Source organism: Coturnix japonica, chromosome 4 (genome assembly GCF_001577835.2).
Source record: "Coturnix japonica isolate 7356 chromosome 4, Coturnix japonica 2.1, whole genome shotgun sequence".
NCBI classification, from domain to species: Eukaryota; Metazoa; Chordata; class Aves; order Galliformes; family Phasianidae; genus Coturnix; species Coturnix japonica.
The window spans coordinates 45,667,256-45,692,467 of record NC_029519.1 but is presented as its reverse complement, the minus strand read 5'-3'; the positions used below and the strand labels follow the sequence as shown (position 1 = coordinate 45,692,467).

The 25,212-nt window shown below is 43.1% G+C and overlaps 1 protein-coding gene across 17 annotated transcripts in view; it reads left to right on the top strand.

Moving 5' to 3' along the window:
* Positions 1-25,212, top strand: part of EPHA5 (EPH receptor A5) — a 197,566-nt gene that overhangs the window by 34,761 nt on the left and 137,593 nt on the right. For 16 of the 17 annotated variants that reach the window (XM_015861733.2, XM_015861738.2, XM_015861732.2 and 13 more), the window contains one exon: positions 4,993-5,656. In XM_015861733.2, the coding sequence (XP_015717219.1) occupies positions 4,993-5,656 (664 nt within the window). Of the gene's footprint in view, positions 1-4,704; positions 4,726-4,992; positions 5,657-25,212 lie in introns of those variants that run through there. The other variant, XM_015861741.2, reaches the window with a different exon arrangement.

Genomic DNA, 25,212 nt, shown 5'->3' with positions numbered 1-25,212 from the left:
CTTGGTCTTAAGCCTGAGTCCTTATATTGGCATAAATGCTTCAGAATTTTCATCTGACTACTGCTTAAAGTGGGCCCCAGTGACCCAACAGTGGTGGAGGGGAGTTGGGCAGAGCCATTTAGCTGTGTATATGGAGGTGGTGTGCAGTGGCACGCTTGTTTTCAGCTGCTTGCTGTATCCTTGTTTTTCTTTCATTGAAAACTGAAATGCCCTCAGTGAAAACCAGCCTGCCATCAAATCCTATGGCTCCAAAAAGCTGAAAATGGGCACAATGGCAGTGGATCATAGGATGTAGGATAAAACCAGCAATATTGGTGGTAGGCTTTGAAAACGTTAAAATTTGGCCAATTGTGTTTAAGTGATGTTTTGTAACACGCAATATGGTGATGCAGTCATGATCACTTTATAGCTAGCACAGTGCTACGAAACTTCCAACCCTGCAGAAAATGATGTGCAGAGCTCTGCCTGGCTTTCACTAGAGATTTAGCCTTACACAACATTGCTGAAGTGAAGCCATGCAGAGGAGAGCCTGCTCAGGTGCACTTATTTGCTTTAATGCTGGAAAATGATAGCAGGGGGAAAGCTGGTGAGCAGCTTAAAAAAATAAAAAATAAAAAAAAAAGCCTGAAATTGTGGGGCTTTGGGATGAGGGAGAGCAACAAACCGATGGAAGGAGCTGGCTGGGAGAAGCGAAAACATGCGTGTGGTAGCGGGGCTGGGGACTATCGATTTGCAGCCAGGTCTGAACATCAGCTTAATGAAAGGTAATTGAAGAGCCTGCCCAGATATCGCTGGGATGGAAGGCAGAGGGAATTGCACAGAGCTGAGCACTGTGCCATCCTGTCCTTCTGGAAGGGCAGCGGGTTTCTCTGGGTAATGCCATGCTCTTCTCTATGCTTGAGGTACACGGAGTTCAAGTTCTTTGCACAATGTAGGAAGGAGCAGTCAAAGAAAAGGGTAGGAAAAGGCAAGTTACGTAATGGTATGGAGCTTGTGGGCAAGTGCAGGTGAAAGAGACCAGAGCTGCTATAGAGATGTCATGTTAAGAGACAAGAGGCAGAGAGTTGGTTATATTGGAGAGTGTGAAGGGGAAAAAGGAGATATGGGGGAGGATGATGTGCAACAGGAAACTTAATCATTTTTCTCTGGAGGAAAAAGGATGAAAATATGTACAACTTCTTTGAATTTTACATCTATGATTCAGCAGCTTGCATAGTTATCCAGCTTAAGTTGCGCAGTTCTGTATAGAAAAATGGGAGAGGACTAATAGGGAGGAAGTGAGGCATCTTGTACCCAGAAACCTATGAAGTAAGCAGTGGTAGCAGAAGCAGCTTGCACAGTCCTCATGTAGAATGAAGGAAGTGCTGTAGGGGTTTCTGGGCAGTCCTGGGAACCCTTTTGTCTAATGCTCTTAAGCTTCCCTGCCCTCTTATGACTCCTAGGATTTAGTTAAATGCCTAATTGTTTTTAGCAGCCCTAAAATGTGTGAAATTGGGTTTGGAATGTGTGTGCCAACTTTGGTGGCTGCTTCAGATGGAGACGAGTAACAGAAATTTCCCTTAAAATAAAAATAAATAAATAAATCACCAGAGGCCAAATAAGAGCTTTGAAATCTTCATTTCCTGTGTCAGTATTTGTTTTTGGGGCAGCAGCTTTTGCTGTGCTGCAGTAGCACATTGCAGTCCTGGAATCCCAGAGATCAGAAATACGCCTGACCAGCGGACAGATGGTGAATGTTTTAGAATTGTCCATTTAACCCAAGGCTGCTCCACTGAATGCTTTTTAGCCCTTATATGTGTATTAGTTGGACGTGTGATATCTTTGGCCTTTCCATAGGCAGACGATGTGCATGAATTACTTGCTTCCTATTGATGAAGCCGAGTGCATCTCGAGCACCTGTTAACTTGCCAGCAGTGGCGTACTGGAAATTTCTGATTCAGAAATAGGTCTTCTATGAATGATTTAACATCAGGCCATTGAAATGCATTTGTGTTTTCCTTCTTACAGCTATTAAAGACTTAGAGAAAACATTTAGCACCAAATTAATGTTGCATTTTTGTTTTAATCCTGCAGATGGGGTTGATTTATATTTCAAAAATATGTGCTGCAGAGAGGAATTAAAATGTTACACGTTTTGTTTAGTTGTACTTAATATTTTTTCGTGCAAATATTTTCAGCTAGATGCTGTCATTTTAATGTGCTGTGTTTTCCTTTTCATTAACCATTACGGTGCAACATTTCATCCTGCACTGTTTCTAGATAGTTTGTATTCCTTTATTGTTTGGAGGAGTTGTCTGGGGTCTGCAATAATTGGGAAGCTGCAACCAGGCAGAAGGTGCCAAGGCTCTCTTCCCTTGTCCCCTCTAAAAAGAGGGATGAAAAAGCAGAGCTGTGGCAGGCTGCCTGCAGTCTCATGGGTGAGGCATACCCAGCTATGCTAACTGGAAGAGAAAGAAATGGCACACTCTCACATGCAGATAGGAAGGAGTGAGATGGGATTAGATGGCTCTGATACAATCTACTTGGTTCTCCCTTGATAATTACACATAAAATAAGCAGCCTTAAGTCATTAGCATTTCCCTTTCCTCTTGCTCTTATGGCTGCTTTAGGTCTGATGGCAGGTGGTGATGGCAGGATTGCTTGGATTTGGGATTCCCTACTGGAAGGGCAGCATGGCCTGAAGCCTGAGATGTTAGAGGATGTGGCATTTGTTGAAATTGAAATGAGACCTCAGCTCAATACTTTGTTCTTCCTCCTCATCATTAATTGCTCTCAAGGAATGAAAGCAACCATTAGTACCACTGGATTTGATTGTTGAACAAAGGAACTTTCTTCTACTACCACTAACACAACCCTTGGAGCTGAGCTTAACTCTTGGAAATGTGCTTAATTTTGTGAGTGAAGAGCATAAAGGTTGCCTTTGAAAATTGATTTAAATTAAAGAAGTGTTTTTTCTGAGGATATTTGGTATGCTGTCAAGCTAAATCATTAATGATATGATTGCAACATCACAGTCTCTGCAAACATCAGTTCTCCAAAAGAAATGCCCATTAGATACCCTCTAAATGTCATATAGAGTTGTACTGTATTCTGTGGCCTTCTATAAATGTCTCCACTTACTAGAGCAGTTTGGCCTCAGCAGTTCCTGTCTCAAACTTTTTTCACTGAGCACTTCCCCTGCCTGCTGGTTTGATGGGAAGATGGCAGAGGATCACTCAAACCTTCAGCTGGAAAGAGCAAAACTTACTGGGGTCGTTGCAGCAGGGACCTACACCTCAGCTGGGAGAAGTGGAAGAGTGAAACACTCCTCCTTCTCAAAAGGAATCTCCAGCTAGATCAAAATAAGACATTGCATTTCTATGGTTTCATATCGAAAGAAACTCCTTCTTCGCAAAGTTAGGCATGAATCCTGCCCAGGTTTGCTTTGCTTTAGCCATAGGCATCTCCCCAGCTAAATATGTGGTACTGCCAGAAGGATAACGTGACAGCAGGGTTCATCATAGCCTGTTCAAGCAGAGATGTGTGGAGGATTTTGAAATAAAGATGAGAAAAATTTCCCCAGGTGAGGTTCCTCTCTTATAAGATGGATGGTACCTGTGAGCTCTGCACATCGCAGAAGGTGTGTCTTTGGGTAAAACTGCTCAAGTCCACACTCTTATCTCTCAGGTCAGGGAGAAAGGGGTACACATGGGAGAAGAAATTATTGATTGCTGATGGTAATTATAACTTATGTGGGACTGTAGCATTGCAGGACACCTTCATGCCACTTGTTGCTGTCATATTCATAGAAAATTCAAGAAAAGTGTTTCCCTGAAAAAAATGTCATCATATTGGCTCTAAGGGTGTTCCCTGTCAGCTCTGCAGCAATGATATCTGGGTTGAGAAGGCTCTCGACTTCATCTCAGGCAGTGTTTCCAATAAAATCTTGGCCTTTGGCCTTGGAAAATGTTCAGCTTGGAATATAGCTATTACCTTGTATCAAAGCACCTTTAAATTACCTTCTCTGTCCACAGCGGTGATTAGAAGCAGGCAGCAGCGTGGAGCAGAGTCTTTGGGAATTAAGTTCTTATAGATGAACAGTTCAGAAGTAGGAGAGAGGAACATAACTGATATCACTAGTTCTCCTGGCTTCTTTTACTGCTTGTGGGTTAATCTAATCTCTTAATGTGATACTGCACTTGTCAAAAGCAGAAAGGAAATGTTAATGTTGTGTGTTCCTATTGTAGGCATTGTTGCAGTGCTGAACCAGGAAAAAGTGTTCTTTCCAAGTGATTCAGTCTAGTATGTGACCAAAATTAAAGCAACAAAGCAGTTGCTACAGTTGCCATAAACAGCTGGGAGAAGTGATCTTGAAAACTTTCCTTGCATGTTCAAAACAGACCAAGCTTTTTGTGTTCCTGTCACCTGTCCCGTTGAAACTATTCTGCTCTTTCCATGAGCAGAAACTCCAGTCACTAGCACTCTTGGGAAGCAGGGACACATTTACTTCATGCACCACTGCTGATTTTATGGCAAACTGTTCATCTGGAGAGATCAGCTGGAGAAATGTGCTTGTCTTTGTTGTGCAAGGCAGCAATTTGAGGATGTGTTAGAAAGGAACCTAGGGAAGCAGGGACAGATGGACTGTAAATGGCTTTTCACCTGTGTGTATGATAGGAAAAGGCCAACCCATGGCCCCATCTGCTTTTGTTTTGCCATTTGGAGTGCTAGTGGAGAGACCTGGTGGTATGTTTTCTCACTTCTGAAAAGTCTGAACCAGAAGGTTTTAATTAGCATCTTTTTATATTTCTAAAGGGTGTTTTATCTAGTACATTTATTATTGAGTATGTATCAAGCTTCCAGTATGGAAAACGCTGTCATATAAAACATTTTTTTTTCTCTATTAAGCATCCTGCTATAAACCTCTGAATCTCAAGGTGATCTTCAATGGGAAAACTAATATTTGGGGAAATTGTAACTTTTAAAAAAGTGATATTTCTTCTCTTTACACAGTGGGAAGAAATTGGTGAGGTGGATGAAAACTATGCTCCGATACACACATACCAAGTATGCAAGGTAATGGAACAGAATCAGAACAACTGGCTTCTGACCAGCTGGATCTCTAATGAAGGGGCTTCCCGTATCTTCATTGAACTCAAATTTACCCTGAGGGACTGCAACAGCCTTCCAGGAGGACTTGGGACTTGCAAAGAGACTTTTAACATGTACTACTTTGAGTCAGATGATGAAGATGGGAGGAACATCAGAGAGAATCAGTACATCAAAATAGATACCATTGCTGCTGATGAGAGCTTCACAGAGTTAGACCTCGGCGACAGAATCTTGAAGTTAAACACAGAAGTGAGAGATGTTGGGCCTCTAACAAAAAAAGGATTTTACCTTGCTTTCCAGGATGTGGGTGCCTGCATCGCCCTGGTCTCTGTGCGTGTATACTACAAGAAATGCCCATCAGTGATCCGCAACCTGGCACGCTTTCCAGATACCATCACAGGAGCAGATTCCTCGCAGCTGCTAGAAGTATCAGGCGTCTGTGTCAACCACTCAGTGACTGATGAGGCACCAAAGATGCACTGCAGCGCAGAGGGAGAATGGCTGGTGCCCATCGGGAAGTGTTTGTGCAAGGCAGGGTACGAGGAAAAGAACAATACCTGCCAAGGTAAGGGTTTGCAGGGGGATGCTGTGCTGAAGTGGCCACGGTGATGTGCAGCCTTGGCTTTTTTTCTCTTCCTTTCATTGTGTCTGGTTGAGGTGACTGTGGCAGGTTGGATTCCCTCTTCCACTGAGCTCCTTTGAATGGCTGTGGCAGTGAAGAGGCCTTGGATGGATGTAATGGGACTCCATACTTATGTACAGGTCTCTCCAGTGCTTTGAAATTTATTTCCCACTATGAGATGTGTTTTTCATTTGCATGTAAAAGACCTTTTTTTTTTTCCTATTGCTCTTTGAGGTGAGGGCGGAGATGGTAGAGCGGGGAAGGTTTGGTATTTTCTTCTCTGGTAAATATTTAATATAAAGCTGCTTGGAGTTAAATGTGAAGCCCCACTGGTAACAATGCTCTCATATATGCTCAAGTTTGCACAGAAGCGGCTGGCTGAGGTTTCTGGGTTGCTGTTCAGTATAGGTCTCCTGAACTGGGGCCTTGAGGAAGTGATCTAGGGTGTCTTGAAGCTTAAAACTTGAATACTTTTTGAAAAGTGCAACATACAGTGAGGTGGTACAGAAAGTATGGTGTTTTGTATTGCACATTTGTTTGTAAAATTTGTCCTTCTGTTGTAGATGTGTAACTGTTTAAAAGAAAATCTGTTTTGGAGAGAAGGGGAAAAGTTAGGCACAGACTTCCTTTTGCAAAACTTACATTTTCATCATCATTTGCATCTCCTATCTTCTTACCTTCTGCTTGTGGCCACTTAGAGGGAACCTGTGGAGACAGACGAAGTATTCACTTCCAGCTGAAGGCAGTGTTGTGTTTTGTCTTCACCTTGGTTCGGAAAGTTATCTTTGGCACTTACTGTTGATTCATAGGATGGATATATGCCTATCTGAAGTGACCTGTGGCCAAGATCCTGTAGTTGTCAGCTTAGTACAAGTCTATTGTATCTCAATTTTTCCTAAGAGTTAATTAACTGGTAAACTTTCTTTTGACTAGGAGAATCTCCTTTTTCTGCAGTCAGCATTGCAAAATGAGGTTTTTTTGCTTTCATGTGCCAATAGAGGTATTTCTCCCATATGTGGGTGAAGACATCTGGCTTTTGCTGTTTGACACTGCACAAAGGGGTACCAAAGGTGAACACTGGCTCAAGTTGAGGAAATATAGACTGTTGCAGATGAAGGAGATGTGCCAGATATTTCAGCAAGAATCTGCCTCATTATGGCTGAAATTACTGCATACTGAAGTAACATGCCTTTGACGTGGCCACGTGGTCACACACCACATCCTTATCTCTAAACTATAGAGAGATGATTTGGAGGGTGGACTATTGTGTGGATAAGGAATTGGTTGGAAGTTTGCAGCCGTAGGGTTGTGGTCAATGGCTTATGTTCAGGTAGCGGCCAGTGATAAGCACTGCCCTCCAGGGATCTGTCTTGAGACCAGTAGTCTTTAACATCTTTATCAGTGGCATAGATGTTGGGATTGAGTATCCTTCCCCGCACACACATGCAGGTTTGCTGATGACACCACGCTGAGTGGTGTAGTTGATATGACAGAAGGAAGAGATGCCATTCAGAGGGACCTTGGTAATCTCAAAAGGCGGACCTATGTGAGCCTAATGAGGATCAACAAAGCAGAATGCAGTGTTTTGCACTTGGGTTGGAATAAACCCAGATACATATACAGACTGAGAGAACTCCTTGGGAGTAGCCTGGCTGAGAAGGTCTTGGGGTCCTGGTAGATGAAAAAGTTAATATGAGCCAGAAGTGCGTACTTGCAGCCCAGAAGGCCAATGTTATCCTGGGCTGAATGAGAAGAGGGGTGGCCAGCAGGGAGAGGGAGGTGATTGTCCCCCTCAGTTCTGCCCTTGTGAGGCCCCACTTTGAGTACTGCATCCAGGCCTGGGACCCCCATTACAGGAAAGATGTAGAGCTGTTGGAGTGGGTCCAAAGGAGGACCAAGAAGGTGATCCATGGGCTGGAGCACTTCCCCTACAAAGACAGGCTGAAGGAGCTGGGCTTATTCAGTCTGGAGAAGAGAAGGCTGCAGGGAGACCTCATTATGGCCTTCCAGTATTTAAAGAGAACTTAAACTTGATAGAAATCAACTTTGGATTTAGATTAGTTGTTAGGAGGAAGTTTTTCATTGAGAGAGTGGTGAGGTGTTGGAACAGGTTGCCCAGAAAAGTTCTAGATTATCCATCCCTGGAAGTGTTCAAGGCCAGGCTGGATGGGGCTCTGGGTAACCTGATCTAGAACTGGATCTAGCTGATGGCAACCCTGCTTGTGGCAGAGAAGGGTTGGAATTTGATGATCTTTGAGGTCTCTTTCAATCTAAGACATTCTGTGATTCTAAGTGCCTATGGCAAAGTCAGTTTGAGGGCCCCATTTAGATGTCCCGTGTTTAACCCAGGTCACAGTGCCAAATGTCTCCCGATGGTTGTCACACAAAGGTCTTCAGATGATAGAAGACATCAGCCTTAGGTTGTCCAGAATGTCTGCATTCACTGAGTTCAGAGTACGCGCTGATGTTGTTTGTGACTGAAACATTTTCTGGTTGGGATGTTGCTATATTTACAAGGATGAGGTTTTTTATAGGAGAGTAAAGGAAATCTGCAGCCCGTCAGTAGGGTAACTTACAATTAGGAAGGTGCAATGCCAGTTTTGCTTTGATACTGGTGATTCTTTCACAGCCCGACTCATGCTTAGGAAATGCACGCTATGCTCCTAGCAGACATAATGGTAGTCTTGGCAGTGTGTTTTGTAGATCTGACAAACACCTAAGTAACTTCTGACCTCTGGTTTGTAAATCTATTGCAAGTGGTCTCCCCTTTTGCTTTCTTTTACAGTTAAGGAGGTTATTACTGCTTTGGGAAACATTTTCAACCCTGAAGAGCCTGGCTTTGTTTATTAAAATTTCTTGTGCAAAGATGACATTTTCCAAGCTCTAGTGTCATGTCTGGACAAAGCAGACTACAGTCTAATAAGAGACGATGTAAATCCCAGTCACCCTCACAGACATATGGGAACTATTGAAATCCCTTCTGCCTACAAATCATTAATTGGCAACGATGTTCTGAATTCATCATCTTGTCAGCAGGGTTCCTGTTTGAAGAAGGCACTGACAGTAACAGCTGAGCAGTTTCTCTCGCTGGGGACACTGAGGTTGTAAATATGACATGGCCTAATCTCCTTATATAATGCGTTCGCTCTCTCAATTAATAATGGCAACTGGGCTGTATTTACTGTAAAGAACCCAAACTACTTGTATTTTACACCTCCTCTGGCAACTATTAGAAACAATGAGACAACTGGAGGTAAATGGTGACTGTTTTGGGACACATTTATAAAGAACCAGTTCTGAGGTTCATTATTCACAAGAATAAATTATGGTACTAGTTTACAATAAAAACTGAAAGCAATTGTTCTGAATTTCTATGCAGTCTTACAGAGCAATGATTTGGTGCAGCTGAAGGACTTATGGTGATTGGCTTTACCGTAGTTCACCTGGTACTGTCTGAATGGATCCTTTAGCAGTGCTCCTGAGCATTTTTGGTTGCTTGAAAATGCCTGGTGGTGGTCGCCCTGTTAGCAGGCAGTATGTTCACAAAGGCCGGACCCTAAAATGCTGTAAAACCGGTGTGGTGCCACTGAAGTCTGTGAGGTCTTCACCCATTTAGGGTTTTGGACAAAGAAATATATCAGCTCTGCTTTTCCCATTCCATCTTTTCTGCTTTGTCAGAGGCAAGTCTAGTTGTAAATTCAGGTTTAGTTGCTTACCATTTGGGGTTTGTGTTTTTCATCCTCACTGAACACAGCCCAGTGTTTTCTTACTCAGAACCAAGAAGTGCTTGTTTTTATCCCTTTAGAGCCTCTGGTGCCCATCCTCCTGGAAAGAAAGTGATGCTGACCTGTTGATCAGGAGAGACCCAAATACACACAATTTGTTTCAGCGGTGAGGTTCCGGTAGTCACATGGAGCCACAGCAGATTTAATTAGTTAGCAGAGCCTGATATTTTTTCAGCTGCCTTTCAGAGCCAAGTCACAAATTAATAAAATATTTGAGTTAAAACCAAACAAAACCAAACTAATAAAAACACCCCAAACCCATGAACAACTGCGTTGAAAGAGAGCCAAGCTGAAAAAGCAAGTAATGATTTCAGGTGGGTCACCAGGTTCTCCTGTCCAAGGGTCAGTGTGTACTGCTGCTTGAGGAGACATCAAAGGAGTGCAGTTAGTTTTAACCAGCTTCAAGGTATGGACAAGATTACAGATGTAGCAGAGATGGACAAAATAACAGAGGGAAACTTGGCTGAAGTTTTTCTTAACTGCTGTCTGAGGAAAGAACTTTGAAACTGAGGGGTGGGCAGATATGGGTCAGCATATGGCTTTTTCTTTCTAGTAAGGATCTGATGCCAGAGGAAATCGTTGGATTATGTTTGTAAAACAGCTCTACAAGATTCAAGTTCTTCTGCTTTCTTCAGCGCTGGTATTTGTTGTTTGATTATTCTTTCTCTAATCAACTTTGCTAAATATCACTGTGCTTTTACAACCAATATTTAATTTGATGATTGTTCGTTAATTGTGTTGAAGTTCAGCCCAGCTCTTGCCAAGAGAAATAAGAATTTCCTACATGAAACAAAGACTGCAGAAATAAATGCTGTTGGCAGAAATGTTTTACTCTGGATATAATTAAAATCAGTTGACAAGGGTTGCTAGCTTATGCAGATCAGAAATTTTCCTGCCAAATTGATGCTTGGGTCATTTTGTTGGTAACTGGTCAGAATTGAAGCGGAGTTACTCATCTTCCTATTTTGCAGAAAAACAAACAGGTAATGTTCAGTGTGTGTGGTTTTTCCCAGGAGGCAGTTGCTGCAGTTGACTTCTCCATCCCCTCATTTCTAGGGGATGGAAATGTGTTGCTGCACAGGTAACTTTGGAGTTGGGGTTTGACTCTGAAGCAGGCCTGGGTTACTGGTTGTACACATGATGTAGATGCAGAACATGGGCAACTTTTCTTCTGCCCTCTCCCCAGCTTTCTTCTGTTCCTAGGGCTGGCTGAATTCTCACTCCAGATTCCTTGTTATGGATACCAGAAAGGCAGCGTGTTACTAAATCCTGCCTGTCTTCTCGGGGCCTTTCCCAATGGGACTCGGTGAGCAAGGCGAGCACACTTTCACCCTCATGGTAGAGTAGAATGCAAGCCAAGTCTGGGAATAACAAAAAATCTCTTCTTAATTGTTCTACTGGGAGGTGATTACATGGCAAGAAAAACATTGATGGAAATGTTCAGTATATGGAAAATACTGAATTTGGAAATACTGTTGCCCCTCCTGGGAGTTCTTTGCCCATCATTCATCCTTCTGCATTTTTCTGATTAAAACAAAATTGGCTGGGAGTATAACGTAGTAGGTGTTTATATAATTATGAGCTGAAGCGCCTAGTTAATTTTAATTAGGCACAAAACCAACCAGCATCAAAATAGCTGAGTTTTTGGCTATACAGTTTGTATTATTTTTACAAATTTAAAGTAAATCACTTGACTGCTACATGGCAGAAAAGCGTAGTTCTTAGTGGAGGGTGAATGGTTTTATTCTGCAGAGGTGTATGCATGTATATATATTTAGGTGGTCTTGTTCTGCAGCTGACATATTTGAGAGCAAGGGGGTGTTAGCTAGAGATCAAAACTTTTGCAGCAGTACTGTTTGTATAATATTACTTGTTTCATTTTACATGTCTCTTTGCCTTCATGGGAGGCATGGTTTGTACTTTAAGGCAATATATTGTACTTTGATAATGAGTTTTCACCTTCTGCACTACCTTGCATGCTTGGAACCCCTTGTGATTCTGAAGATCTTTCTTCATTCTCCAGCAGTGCTTTTAGGCTGTTACTTTTCCTAACTTAACTTTCCTATTCCTTCCACTGTGGCCACTATGCGCTAACAGGACATAAAGTATACAAGTAGTGGTTGGCAATGCATAGAATTTCACTGGTAGAAAACTGCTGGTAATCTTTAGCAAAAGGGTGGCTGCGAGCTGTCAAATTGCCATAGATCCACCAGTGCTTGTCTGTCAGAACCCTCATTCCACAGAATTTATATTGAGTGTTAAAATGAAGATGTGCTATTGCATATTTTCTTTATACAGTAGGTTTTCACTTTTGTCTTATTCATTTAGAATCACTTAGCAGTAGTTAATGATGTGTTGACATTTCAATTATAAGCTTTTCTCAGTGCATGCTTTATTTCTTGACCATTTTAACTTGCTTTGAGTTAACACTGAGGTTGAAATGTAGGTTTCAGAAAAGAAGGGTGAATTTTGTCTTGTCTGACAAAATGAGGTAGTTGCAATTTACCTTTTTTTTTTTTTTTTAAGCTTCATAAATGTCTCTTGTATAAGGTAAGGTTTTAGTAGAATGCAGAGAGAGGGAGGAGACTGCAACACAGATGTCTGCACAGAGAGGTGTCTGGTTTTCATCTAAACAGGGATGGCTGTGTATTATTCTGAAAGCTTGCTCCCTTTTATCACTGGATTTAATCTAACATAGACACTGTGGTGTCCACAGAGAACACATGGTTAAGGTTGCATTGAGCTTAGTACTGATATGCCACCATTTTTTATATCTCTCAGGACGGTGATAAAATTTTTAATGCTGGAGTGAACTCAGAGACAAAGGCTGGGTGTTTTATAAAACCCAACCGTATATCCAAAACAGATTAAAGAAAGAAAAGGCAAAAGAGAAGATGCTGCTGGGTCTGTGGAAGTCCCTTCTTGCTTTCATATGCTTGTCCTACCTTTATAAATATAGGTCCTTAAACTGTTGTAGTTTAAAGCATTGAGCTTTCAGATGACAACTTTCTCCTCACTGTAAATGACAGCAAATCTGGTTAAGGCCAAGAAAGATGTTTTCCTTGTAAAGTTTAAGCTCTAAAAGCTGCAGCTCACATCCACTGACTGGGGAGGAAACAAGGCCATCACTGCCCTGTTCTGCTTCAGGTTACATTCCCTGAAAAGACTGATGGGAGAGGATATGCACCTGCTGCTCTGCTGCCTTGCTTTGTAGCTTGACATCCTTATGCAGCCCAGATGATGGAGATGGACTCATGCTCTGCTCCTGTGCTGTGTTCAGCAGTCAAAATCCCACTGTCTCCTGTGGGGGCACAGGAGACAGCGCTGGCCTGGAAGCTGGCCCATCCTAGTGTGGCCTGTTTTCATGGTGGGCTTTGAGTGGCTTGTGAGAAGATTCAGTGGCACTTGGGTTTCTTTACAAGGAAAGAAGTACTTGATACAGACCATGACAGTATTTGCAGTTTATACAGAAGGCTCTTCTCAGGATCTCAAAGGATCTGCTTTACAAAGGAGGTTGCAGTTGCTGTTGAAACAGAAGTTGTCCTTTGCAAAATATTTTCCAAGCTCTGAATTTTTTTGTTTGTTTCTTTAAATACATTATGTTGTGTAAAGGTGTTTTGTTTTGTTTTGTTTTTCCTTCATTGAAAGCTGTGCTTAAAATTAGGTTATTAAATCATTACTTTGGGACCTAAAACTTTCTTTTCAGGCACTCGTTAGCATTTGCTGAAGCCAGTGGATGCTCGGCAGTTCTAGACTGTTTGTTTTCGTACCTCAAAATTAGGTACTTCCCTTCAAAAAATGTTTGGCCTGGAGATATGTATTCTGAAGGAGGATCTCGCAGCAGCTCAAGCTTCTGCCTGGGATGAAAGCTGTGCCAGGGAGTCTGTGTCAGCCTGAAAGTCCGTTTTGCTGCCAAAGCTGTGTGGTAACTGAGCACCAGACCCCCTACGTCTAAAGCATCCCTTGCATCAGCAGATTCATCTGTCCCTCCACATGTGTGACTGGTATCACTTGGACAAAGTGAGCCCGCCTGAGGAGCCAGCATCATCTATATTGAACTCCAGAGTCGTGGTTGCTGCCTGCCAAGTGAAACGGCTGCCTCCTGCGTGGTTCACAGGGGTCATCCTGCTGCAGTACTAATTCCCCAAATCATGCATTAGATGTCTTGCACGTGGTTGGACAGTCTGTCATCCCATTCCAGCAGTGATGGAGGTCACAGCCTCTGCCTTGGAAAGCTGTCTGAGAAGGAAGCTTTTTTAATTACTGCAGAACAAGAGGAAAAGCAGCTCCCTATGAGCATGGGGAATGTGCTAATTTGGTATTCGGCAGAAGCAGCCTCTGGGTTGCAGCTTCCTAGCTCCGAGCTGCTTTGTAGACTGTCTGCTGCCCAGGCAGCTGCACAGCCAGCACCGTGGGCTTCATTGCTTCATTGCTATGTCAGTTCAAGAAATGCTAGCAGTGCTGGCATCTTGGGACAGGGTCCCTCACTGTGCTCCTACAAATCCAAGACCATTGTTTGTGTTAATTACCGGGATGCTCAGATAAAAGGCTTTCTCTTCTTTCTACAGACAAAGCCAGCCAGCATTATCCATTTATTTTTAAAGACATTTTTTAGTAGAGCTTTTACATTATTTTGCTTTGCTCTCACAGTTCAAGCATGATTTAATATGTCAAAACTGGTTTGCTTAGCTGGCCTTGATTGTCTTGCATACTTCCACTAAAGCAGGGCAGTCATCTTTCCAGGCATGCTGCTGCCCAGACAAATGAAGTGTCACAGTAGTGAGGACTTGCTCTTGTGTTGTGACAGCGGTCGCTTCCTCTAGCAAAGCTGGCAATAGGGAATTTAGCCTCCAGTGATGCCCATAGATGCTTCTTGGGTCAGAGCAGCATGGGCCCACACATATATACATACATGCAGAGACAAGCTTATGCTTGAGAGATTTAATAAATCGTTCATGTGAAAAGAAATTTTGGCCCAGACTGGGATTCTAGCTAGTACATGAGGAAGAAAGAAAAACTGTCCAGTTGATGCCCATGCTTGTGGAGCCTCAGGAATAGCATAGGGAGTTCTTACTTCAGAGTAGTGCCTCTGAACTGATTCACGTGGGTACAGTTTGCCTGAAAGAAGTGAATTGCCATGTGGTGTTGTACTTTCTGCGGTCAGTGGGAATTTTACCATTGATTTTGTTAGGAAGGAGATGATAATCCCATTCTTAACAACTAAGATGATTTCCTGGCTTAGATCTTGAGTGTTGCACTGACTGCCAGAAGAGCACAGCCTATAAAATAGTTATTAAGCTTATAGTAATAGACATAGCCAAGATCAAATAATGATAGGGTCCTGATCTCTTCTGAACCTCCTGAGTATTTAGAGAGATGCTGTCTCTTCCTCATGGTCAGTGACACAGGCTTAAGTTCATCCATAAGTTTCTCTCCAGTGTACTCTAAGTAAGAAGTTTTGCAAAGCAAAGAAGTCATTCTTTGCTCTACTGTGCCTTAAAATAACACATCAGCCTTACGGTCCTGCTTGCAGGACTTGGTGCGTGGCAGAAAGCCTTCTCTAAGCTGCTGCTTCAATGCTGTGAGCTTATCTGACTTCTGCTCTACACATGGCATCCTCAACACTGCCACCTTTGGGCACCTGCCTCCTGGACACATTGATGGTAAATCCTCTGCACTCAGGTCAGGCATCTTCTGGTGGTTTTTTTTACTGGTGTGTTCTGGGTGAGGGAGTTCACTCTCTGCTGTGTGGGATGGCTGCCAGATGGAAATCTGGTGCTTTGGGACAAGCAAAATGATTGTATGTTACTGTTATTGACTGAGCTCTGAGAATGGCTAATGGCATTGACAGGAGCTGTGTTATCCTGGTGGTGAGGGCAGCCAGTCGTGCATTGACTCTGAAATGCAGTGTGTTAAATGCATTGGTGGTAGGAGGGGGGGCAGTGGCCCCTGCCTGTTCTTGAACAATGTTGTAGGGTGCTGTTTTGTTTGGTGATCTCCCAGTGATTTGAGAAGTGCTTGGAGGAAGCCAAAAAGTCTGTTTTGCTGGTCTCTTGCCAAGAAGAAAAGATGGAGAAAGATCTGACCTTGGCACATTTAGCAGTTGGCCAGCGCCACCTGAAAATCTGATCCTCTGACTGAAAACTTGAGGTTGAATGTGTGCTGTTAGGGAAGATATTTATCAGGGTTTCTGCTTGCGATGCCTTCCGTGCATGTCACTGAAAACTTGCCCAGCCACAACTAAGCCAAGTCTTTGGCTGTGCAAATCCTTGGCTGCACTGTGTGCACCGTGAATGGTTGAGAACATGCTGGTTCTTACAGCCACCCATGTCCTTAATGCCACATACAGCTCTGGGCTAACAGGAACATGAATACATCACAGGAAGCACAAGGTCAGACAAAACCAGACTTGGTGCTTTCAGATGGAGACATTTGCTTTGAGGTCAGAAGTAAAAATGTCTCAGCTTGAAGCTAGTGTTCGTTTTCAGTGAGCTGCTGCTGGAAGCTTTTTTCCACTCTGATCAGGGGAAGCCAAGGCCATGTCACAGCAGTGCTGCATGTATGTTGAGTCCCTTTGTGTTTTGCATGGTGTACACTCATGCAAGCAACGTGTGCTACAAGTACACAGAGAAACAAAAACAACCTCTCAGTTTATTTATTGAGCAAAGGCTTTTGGTTTAACAAATTCATATTTTACATGTTCCAAAGGCTGATTTCCAGATGCCACTGGGAAAAGAGTTGGGCCACATTCAAATTAGCCTTATTGTTCCGTAATATCTTACTGGAGTACAAGGTTAATTAGTACTATAGGCAGTATGCATTATTCATCACAGCAATCAGGCTTTTCTTCTGTTGGGCTGTCGTGTGCGGCAAATTGTTTCCCTTCCAATAACAAATCCATGATATATTATTTTCATATTTAATCCTGCCAAATGATTTTTGTGATATATAAATTATGTGGGCACTCTGATGCTGATGGAAAACATTTCAGATGTCAAAAAAGACTATAATTTTTACGTTTAACTCTGGGCTTGTTTAGCTGGTTTGGGCAACCTCCAGGACAATAGGAAACAGAAGATGATTTTGTTAATGCCTATTTTCAGTCTGGCCTGAACTGGAGATAGTGATGTCAGTAGATCTATGTTGTTTTAGATCAGTAGTGTTTTTGCTGCTAATGATCAACCATATCTCACTGTAGGCTTGAGCTGCTGAAATCACGTTGCTCCTGCACATGGCTGCCTGCAGTACCTCAGCACAGACTTCTGCTGTGTCTCCCTTCCCTCCCAAGGGTTGTAGCTGGGGAAAGGGCTCCTCCAAGCACTGGGGCTGAATACAAGGCATCTTTGGTAGCAGCCTGTGCCAGCGGTTCTGCCAGCTACAGCATCCCATTCAGGCTGCAGCTATCAGCAGAGGAAATGCTGGCCAACATGCTTGTAGGAAAGCTGTGGCTTTCCCTTGCACAGCCTGCTCGCTGTTAAGTGGATTTGTCTGCCTTCCCTTCTTAGTTCAGGGACAAAAATAAAAGCCACCATTACTTCATCTACTGCATGTAACAAGTCCACCTGAGACAAGGTAATACAGTAGGGGGAGCTGCTCAGTGCTGATTAATATGATTCTTCCTTTCCCTAAAGGTAAGATGCTTTCACCTCTGCAATCCTGCTGCCTTCACTTGTGCTGTGTTCAGGAGGCTGAATCACTCCTACAGCCCAAGATCGTGGTGGTGCAGGTGTCAGGTGCCTACACTTCCTGGGTCAGCACTTGGAAAATATGGTGAGCTATAGTGGGCCCTCTCTGCTATAGTGTTTACTCAAAGAATTAATATTATTCTTTAAGTATCTTTGGGAGGTCTTTCACTGCTGCTTTCTAACTGTTTTCGATATGTGGCTCAGGCTGCCTTCTGGATGAGTTTTGCAACTGCAGCCTTCCCAGTCAGCTGTACATACATGCATTAAGTGTGTAGATGGGATGCTGGCTAGTTGGAATTACTGTTGATGTAGATAATGTTGGACCCCAGCTAAGATCAGTTTGTGCAACGTATCCAGCTAAGTGAAGCTGCCTCTGGAAGCAAGGAGTTTATATTTTCAAGAAGCAGATTGAGAGAAGTGAAGGTACAGAAGGCTGGGTGACTTGCTGGGGGTGCATAAACCCTCCTGACTGCATAGTCAGTAGGCTTTTCCAGCTTCTACCACTCTTACATCAAGATCTCTCTCAGTTCTTCCCATCTCTTGCTTTTGAGAAGGATGTAGGCAGGCATGTTCTTGCTTTCCTATCTAATATGGCCCAGCCTCCTTGCACAGGCCAGCATTCCTTGCAGAGCAATGCAGTGCTATCTGGGCCTTTGGGAGGAACTTGCACTGATGTCACTGGAGGATACAAATGGCAGATTTTGGCTTTAAGTAGCCCATGGCAACGAATCTACCATATTATGCCAACCTTGCTGACGTGCTGGTGATGAATGCTTGAGATTCCTTTGTGTTAGAAATGCAAGTAAATATTTTCCAGCAAATCTGACTCATTTCCTTTCTGCCCTTCTTGTTTTGTGTGTGCTTTATTTTCCCTTCCTGAGTTTTCCTTCAATAGAAATAGAGTAATCCGTTTCTGTGGCTGCTCTCCTGCTTGCCTCCTCTTGGCTAGGAAAGAGGAATTTCAGGGGTGTGATTTTTTGCAGATGGGTGTAGAATATGCATTTTGAAAGCGAGCAGCCTGATGTGTCTGAGGGTTTTCTGGTGCATTTGGGGAACAGATTCTCAGCAACAGTCTATTGGTGGATAAACTGCCCTATTGCACTTCTGTATGAAACAACGAGCAAATGTCTCTGGGCCTTTGATTTAGGTGCTGCTATGGTAGAAATAATCATAGAAATGAAGAGGTGATGATCAGTAATAGTCTTCCCCCAATTGTTACGCAGCACTTAAAACAATTATTGAGATGCCTTTCAGCTGATCGCTGCCTTCAGGATTGCAGAAAACTGCGTTTGTGAATTAACTTGAATTGCTTCAGGTTAAAATCTAAGGATGAGAACAGAGTGTTTGCTTAAAAGTTGATTATAGGCAGCAGAATAATAAGTAAATTGTGCCTAAATTATAATTATGTAAATCACCAAAAGTAGAATGGCTTTGTCAGCTTAGTCCTTAAGAGTTTCATCAATAACTTATGAGCTTCAGTAAATGCGCAGTGCTTGTATGCTACTTTGTTGCATGGTATAATGACATAAAGGCAAAGAAATTTTAATTTTTCTTAAGTATTCTTGGGGACAAAATAAAGAAAAAAAACTCTCAGCAATCGGTGGCTTGTGAATTTAGTGTTGTAGATCAGCATGGTAGGAAGCATTAATGAGAGAATCTTGTGCAGATGCTGTGTCCATACATCTCTGAAATAGCTCTTGGGGGCAAAACTAGACTGTGTGGCTAATAAATAATAGAATAGCTTCACTCCCTCTCCTCTTCCTTTTCTTAGTTTTACATGAGATGAAGCACTGCTTGGAAAAAGTAGTATGTTTTTGTCTACGCCAGAATATAACAACCACCATTGTTATCCTAGAAGAAAGTTATATTTCTGCCGTCACGTTTTGATTTTGAAGCAGTCAGACTATGGATCTCCTGAGTCTAAAGGAGGGAAGCAACTATCAGATGTGGTGAGGCTTTGTCATTCCTTTGCTGGGAAGATTTTCTTTGTGTACCTGAAGCTGAAACAGCACAAGGAGGAGCTGTGTGTTCCCAGGCTGAGTAGAGAGCAGACTCTGATGCTCTGCTCAGACGTGGCCTACAAGTACAAGCACTACCTACATCTGATGGTGCTGCTCCAGCAGTGGGGAGTATTCACCACTGCCTGGGGCAAAGATGTGTGCTCCTGGCTGGCAGGTCTGTCTCAAAGAGTGGCCTCTCAACATAGAGACAGGACTGAGCACAGTATAGGGAGCAAAATGCTTGGGGACTCTGTGTTTGGCTTTCTTTTTACTTCTATTCCATGCACGTTTTAGGTACATTTACTCAAGAAGGATATGGTGCTAACTCTGCATGGGTCTGACCCATGGTTTCCTGGAGAGTGATCCCTAAAACTCTGGTTTATTTATTTATTTACTTATTTATTGCAGTGCAGAATTTTGGACTCCGCTTTGACTTTTCTTTCAATGCTAGGAGATCAAAATCACCTAGATAGTTTAAAAATCACCACATTTCTACATGTTTCTGATCTTGATTTTTGGAGAAGAATCAGCTTCTACTTTAAATAGCTCATTCAGATGTATTGAAAAATATGTAATTTCCTGGGCTTTTACACAGCAACAATGAAAAGTTAGTAGTGCTGACATGTGTCTGATGTAGCCTTTCCAAAGCCATGAAGGTTCTGCAGTGATAATGAGAAGTTGAACACTCAGCCTCAGCTAATTTGGTATACCTTTGGATTGGAACTCTCAGGATCTTTTTTCATATCATGACTTGTGTAAGATATTTTATCTCCTTGCCTTCATTTTAACTGGGAATGTTCAGCCTGGAGAAGAGAAGGCTCAGGGGAGACCTTATTGCTCTCTATAACTTCCTGAAGGGAGGTTGTAGTGAGCTGGGGGTCAGCCTCTTCTCTCGTGTCATTAGTGATAGGACCAGAGGGAATGGTTTCAAGCTATGGCAGGGGAGATTCAAGCTGGACATTAGGAAGTATTACTTCTCAGAAAGGGTGGTCAGGCACTGGAATGGACTGTCCAGGGAGGTGATGGAGTCACCGACCTTGGAGGTATTCAAGGAACGAGTGGTTGTTGTGTTGAGGGACATGGTTTAGTGGGAGCTATTGGTAATAGGTGAACGGTTGGACTGGATGATCTTTTAGGTCTTTTCCAACCTTGGTGATTCTATGATTCTATAAGGAAGCAGTGAAGATGGGAGTTGCCATGATCACATACCATTTAATGGAGACAGACTTCTAGGCTTTGGACATTAGCTTACTAGGCTGCACGTCCATGGAGGTACAGTGACTGTTCCTGTTAGTGTGCATAGATGTGTATCTACTGTATTTTACAGAATCTCCAAATTGAAGGGCGTGGAAGGGACCTTAAGAGATCATGAACTACCTGCTAAAGCCAGTACGCTACAATAGGTCACGCAGGTAGGCATTCAGATGGGTCTCGAGTATCTCCACAGAAGGAGATTTAACAACCTCTCTGGGCAACCTGTTCCAGTGCTCTGTCACTCTTACGATAAAGTTCTTCCACATGCTTGTATGGAACTTCCTGTGTTGAATTTTTAGACTATTATTCCTTGCCCTATTGCTATGCACCACAGAGAAGAGCCTCATCTGTTCATCCTACCTCCCTTTAAATATTTATAAATATTAATTGGGTCCCCGCCCCCAACCTTCCTCCAGGCCCATAATAATGTTTGTGGTTCACTGCTGGACTCCTTCCAGGAGATCCCCATCTTTTTTGAACTGGGGAGCCCAGAATTGGAAACAAAAGTCTGAATTTGGCCTCACCAGGGCAGAGTAGAGGGGGAGAGTCACCTTTCTTGATCTGCTGGCCACACTCTTTTTAATGCAGCCTGGGATACCATTGGCCTTCTTGGCCACAAGGGCACACTGCTGGCTCATGGCCAACCTGTTGTCCACCAGAACACCCAGGTCTTTCTCTGCAGAGCTCCTCTCCAGCAGGACTTCCCCAGCCTGTACTGATACATGCGATAAATTTTAGCTGCTCTCAAGTGAGTACCCTGCAGTTCATGTAATGAAATTTGTTAGTTTAGAGTGGAGGAATTTTTTTTGTTTTATTCTTTTGCTGTTTACCTGGGTCCGGATTTCCACTGTAGCTCCAAGATATTTCAGTGAGGTTGGGAAAGCTAGAGACAAGAGAACAACATACATTTATTGTGTGAGTATTTTGTTTCTAATATTTTAAGCTATGGAGAAATAGGAGTTGTTTAACATTTCATAGCAGTTCATCTAAAGGTATGTGGTATTACTGAGGTATCTGTATCATCAAGTTTAACAAGAGGATGGATTAAGTATTTCGCTCTATGCCGAATTGTAAGAATGATTTGCAGCCTCTTTCCTTTTGCTGAAGCACTGGACCCTAGATATGCTGCAGCATTTGCTTTAAAATAGCATTTCACTGAGAATGGTGTTTCCACATACTTAATTATCTCTTTAAAGAGAGTGAAAGCAGATCAGTGCCTTACAAAGCAATATGCTTCTGTTTTACATCCCGTGGCACTTTTCTTCTCACATGGAAATGAAAACAATGGCTTTGTTTCCGCTTCACACAAAGCTGGCTATCTGCTGTTGAGATGAAATCCCTCAGACTTGCAGCTTTTGCAGTCAAAAGATTAGCGAGCCAAAATATACCACAAGTGCAAAGTTACCAATAAATGATGATTAAATAGTGTTTAGAGGGAAGCCTGCTGTGAGCTTTCAGTACCTTCAGCTGAACCATTTTATAACGTTGTGTTACCAGGATATTTCATTGTACGCAGGAAGGCAGGGGAATAATAAAATGTATGTGCCAGAATTCCCATGCGCTGGTGAATTCCTTGAATTTATCAGGCTCGCTGGTGTGCCTCCAGATATTTTCCTCAAAATGATGACTAGTTCTTTAATTACACTTAGAGCCGTGTTGTTGTTGTTTGAAACTACAGATTGAATTTAGCAACGTAAGCGTCATTAATCTGGTGAAATAAAAATGTCTAGTTTTTTAATAAGGTCTCAATTTAATGTTTTTAAATACTCTGAAGAGATTTAATGCTAAAACAGCTGATATAAATCTGCTCCACTCCTCTGTAATTCTCTCTCAAGCATGTGCCTCTTTCCAAGGGAACTTGGCTCACACTAATTTCAAAGCTGTTTACTGCCTGCATGAATTTGATGGTCTATAACTTTTATTGTTAGAAGTTGTTAACATCAGAGCTGACCAGGAAGCTGAAGTGGTGGAGTCTATATATAGTATTAATTGTCCTATATATATTTATTTATTTATTTTTGTGAAGTACTGCGGAAGGGTTCTGGTCAGGAGTTATATCCCAGATACCATACTGAAGTCAAGCCTGTTTGAAAGAGATTACAGGCTTATATTGTACTGCATTCTTAGCTTGACAGGTGAGTTGCTTTCTCTGGCCTCCATTCTGCTTTTGGTGATGTAAACTGAGACAAATCAGTACCACTGCGTTGGTGTTGCTGGCTGCACAAGAGTGGGAGCTGGAGCTCTGTCAAGCCGTGTAGCTGCCTCAGCCTGGCACATGAAGGTCTCGTGCAGTGCTAAATGGAGTAGAAATATGCTATTGTTTTTGTGATTACATTTGCAATGCTTTATTCCTAAATAAGCTCCTTTTTCTTTTTTTCCTTTAACATTTTATTTTCCCCATTTTTAACTAAACAAATCATCAGATTGGTACATTTCACATGAGGAATGGAGTGTATTATTTGGGTTTTGTTTTTGTTTAGAGACTAAAAAAAACAAAACAGGCACAGCATTGGTATTCCTTCCTGTGTAAATCTTTATGGCCTTTTCATTAAGCTTATGTTCATTCAAGCAAACTTCTTACTTCTGAGGACCTTGTCATCGTTTATGCCAGCATAAAGTGAGTCCAGATTAATTCCCTTCTGCACCGTTTCCTTGTGTGAGGCAAGGAATAGCTGAGAAAATCTTGCTTTGTAGGTTAAAATGGAACTGCCTGCATAGCACTGAGGGTATTTAGCTATCCTAATAGTAAATATTGCAGTTGAGAGGTGGTGGTATTCACAGGGGAGCTGAATCACTGCAGTCACTTCTGAGCAACAAAGAGCGGAAACTGTACCAGCCTTAAAGATGAATCGGTGCTGCAGTGATTAAAAGGATATATGTTTCCCATGCTCCACGTAAGAGTCAGCATTGCTTTCCCTGGGGATTTTGTCAGTCTGTAAATAAAAGATGCCTCTGGTTTCCTTGGGGAGCAGCTTAAGGTCTGAGAACATCGTTTGCCATCAGATATTCCTCATTAGGCAGCGGCTGGCGCAGTGCAAGGAGGGTTGGGTGCTGAGCTTTGGCTCTTTTCCTTCCCTCACTGAGTCAGCCCTTCCCTTTCTGGGGTTTGGTGTCCCACTGTTGGTTGGGGAGGGGGATTCGGCAGGTATCTCCTCATTTGTGGAGCGGGGAAAAGAGGGTTTCTTTGGGGACTGAGTGTTGTGCGAGGCTAAGAGAAGGTTGAGAACATCCTCTACCCCTCACTGTGGGGGGCAGGGAGGCTATATGTTTGCTAGCCCAGGGCTGGCAGGGCACAGGGGCTCCTTGGTACTGACATGTGGTTAATGAGTGCTGCTTTTCTCCATCTATGTGTGAGCTACTTAGCAAGCAAGCTGGGGAAGGCGAGGGGCACCTCGTGAGCCCAAGCACTGTCCTGCTCTTTAATTATTACTCTTTCCAAATCCCTCAGTATTCACAGCTCAATTTATGCGCTAATTGATCCTTTTAATAATCAAAAGATAGAGACTACAAAGGTAGCATGGGGGTGTTCTGCCGGCAGTGCCACTACGCAGCTCTGATAAATTATGTGTGGCAAATGTCTCGCTGCCTCATGGCACTTGGCTTCTATCAACTGGCACATCATCTGCTCGTAGCTTCTGTGGTAGAAGCTGCTATGGGAAAGAAGAAGGGCAAGGGGAAAGCAGCTGCAGTGTGCTGTGGTTCTGTTGGAGTTGAGGATGCTGAGGCACAGGGGTGGATGTAGCTGGGGGCTGCAGCACAGAGGATTTCTGCCACTAGTGACAGTGATGGAGGGAGCAGAGGCTCCTTCCCCAGATGGGAGCAAGGAGTGCAGCACTGAGTTTGTCAGTTAGCCCCAACTCCTCCCAAGGCACAGAAATAGGGTTCCTGGTGTTCGCTGCTTCCCTTGGCTTCTCTGTCAGCATCTTGCTTTTGTCTCCAGTGAGATCCAAGGCAGAGCAAAATCTCACTTCCTCAGAGTGTTTGGCTCCTCTCTCTGCCATAGCATACGCCAAGACATTTAGCTGGAGCTGCTTGAAATGCAGCTATAATTATCAAGTACACATCTACTCTCATCCTCTCCCACTCACCCTCTGGTACCTTGTGCTGGGTGTTGCTTTCCCTGCAAACCACCCTGCTTGTTGCTGGTGCTTCCTGCCCTCCTCTCCCTCCCATTGTTCCCCAGTGTGGGAGAGCTCACTGCCGCATCCTGCAGACCTGCTCATGCTGTCCCAAGACTGGTTTCAAACTGGTAACCACGAAAAATGGTTTCTAAACCACCTATTTATAATTTTGGGCCATTTGCACTCAGAGCCTGTAAGTATTTTTCCATGGAGGCTCTCTGTGATATTTAACCTCCTTATCCAGAGCTGAGTATCTGTATCTTTGGAAAAGTCCTTGTAATTTTGGAGGAAACTATTTTTGGTGCCTTAGCTTCAGGCAAGATGACTGTGTTGCGAGATGTTAAGAGAAACTGCTCCCCTCCAGGGTGTCTTGCTGCCTGCTGATACACGGTCAGCAAGGCCAGCCTTTGTGGAGAGAAAGCAGGCTTGCTGTGTGCGTTCTTTACTTTTTAATCGGTTCTTTCACAGCATTGGCAAGAGATGCTCACCATGGAAGAAATACACAAATATTTTCACTCTGAACTATAATGGAATTGGTAAGAGCCTTGAAGTAGAAACTGCTTTCTTAATTTCTTGGTAAGGTTGTGGAAAGCGAAGAGAATATTTGATTTGCTAACAGGGCTTGGAAAGCTCACCTGGGAGATTCTGCTATCC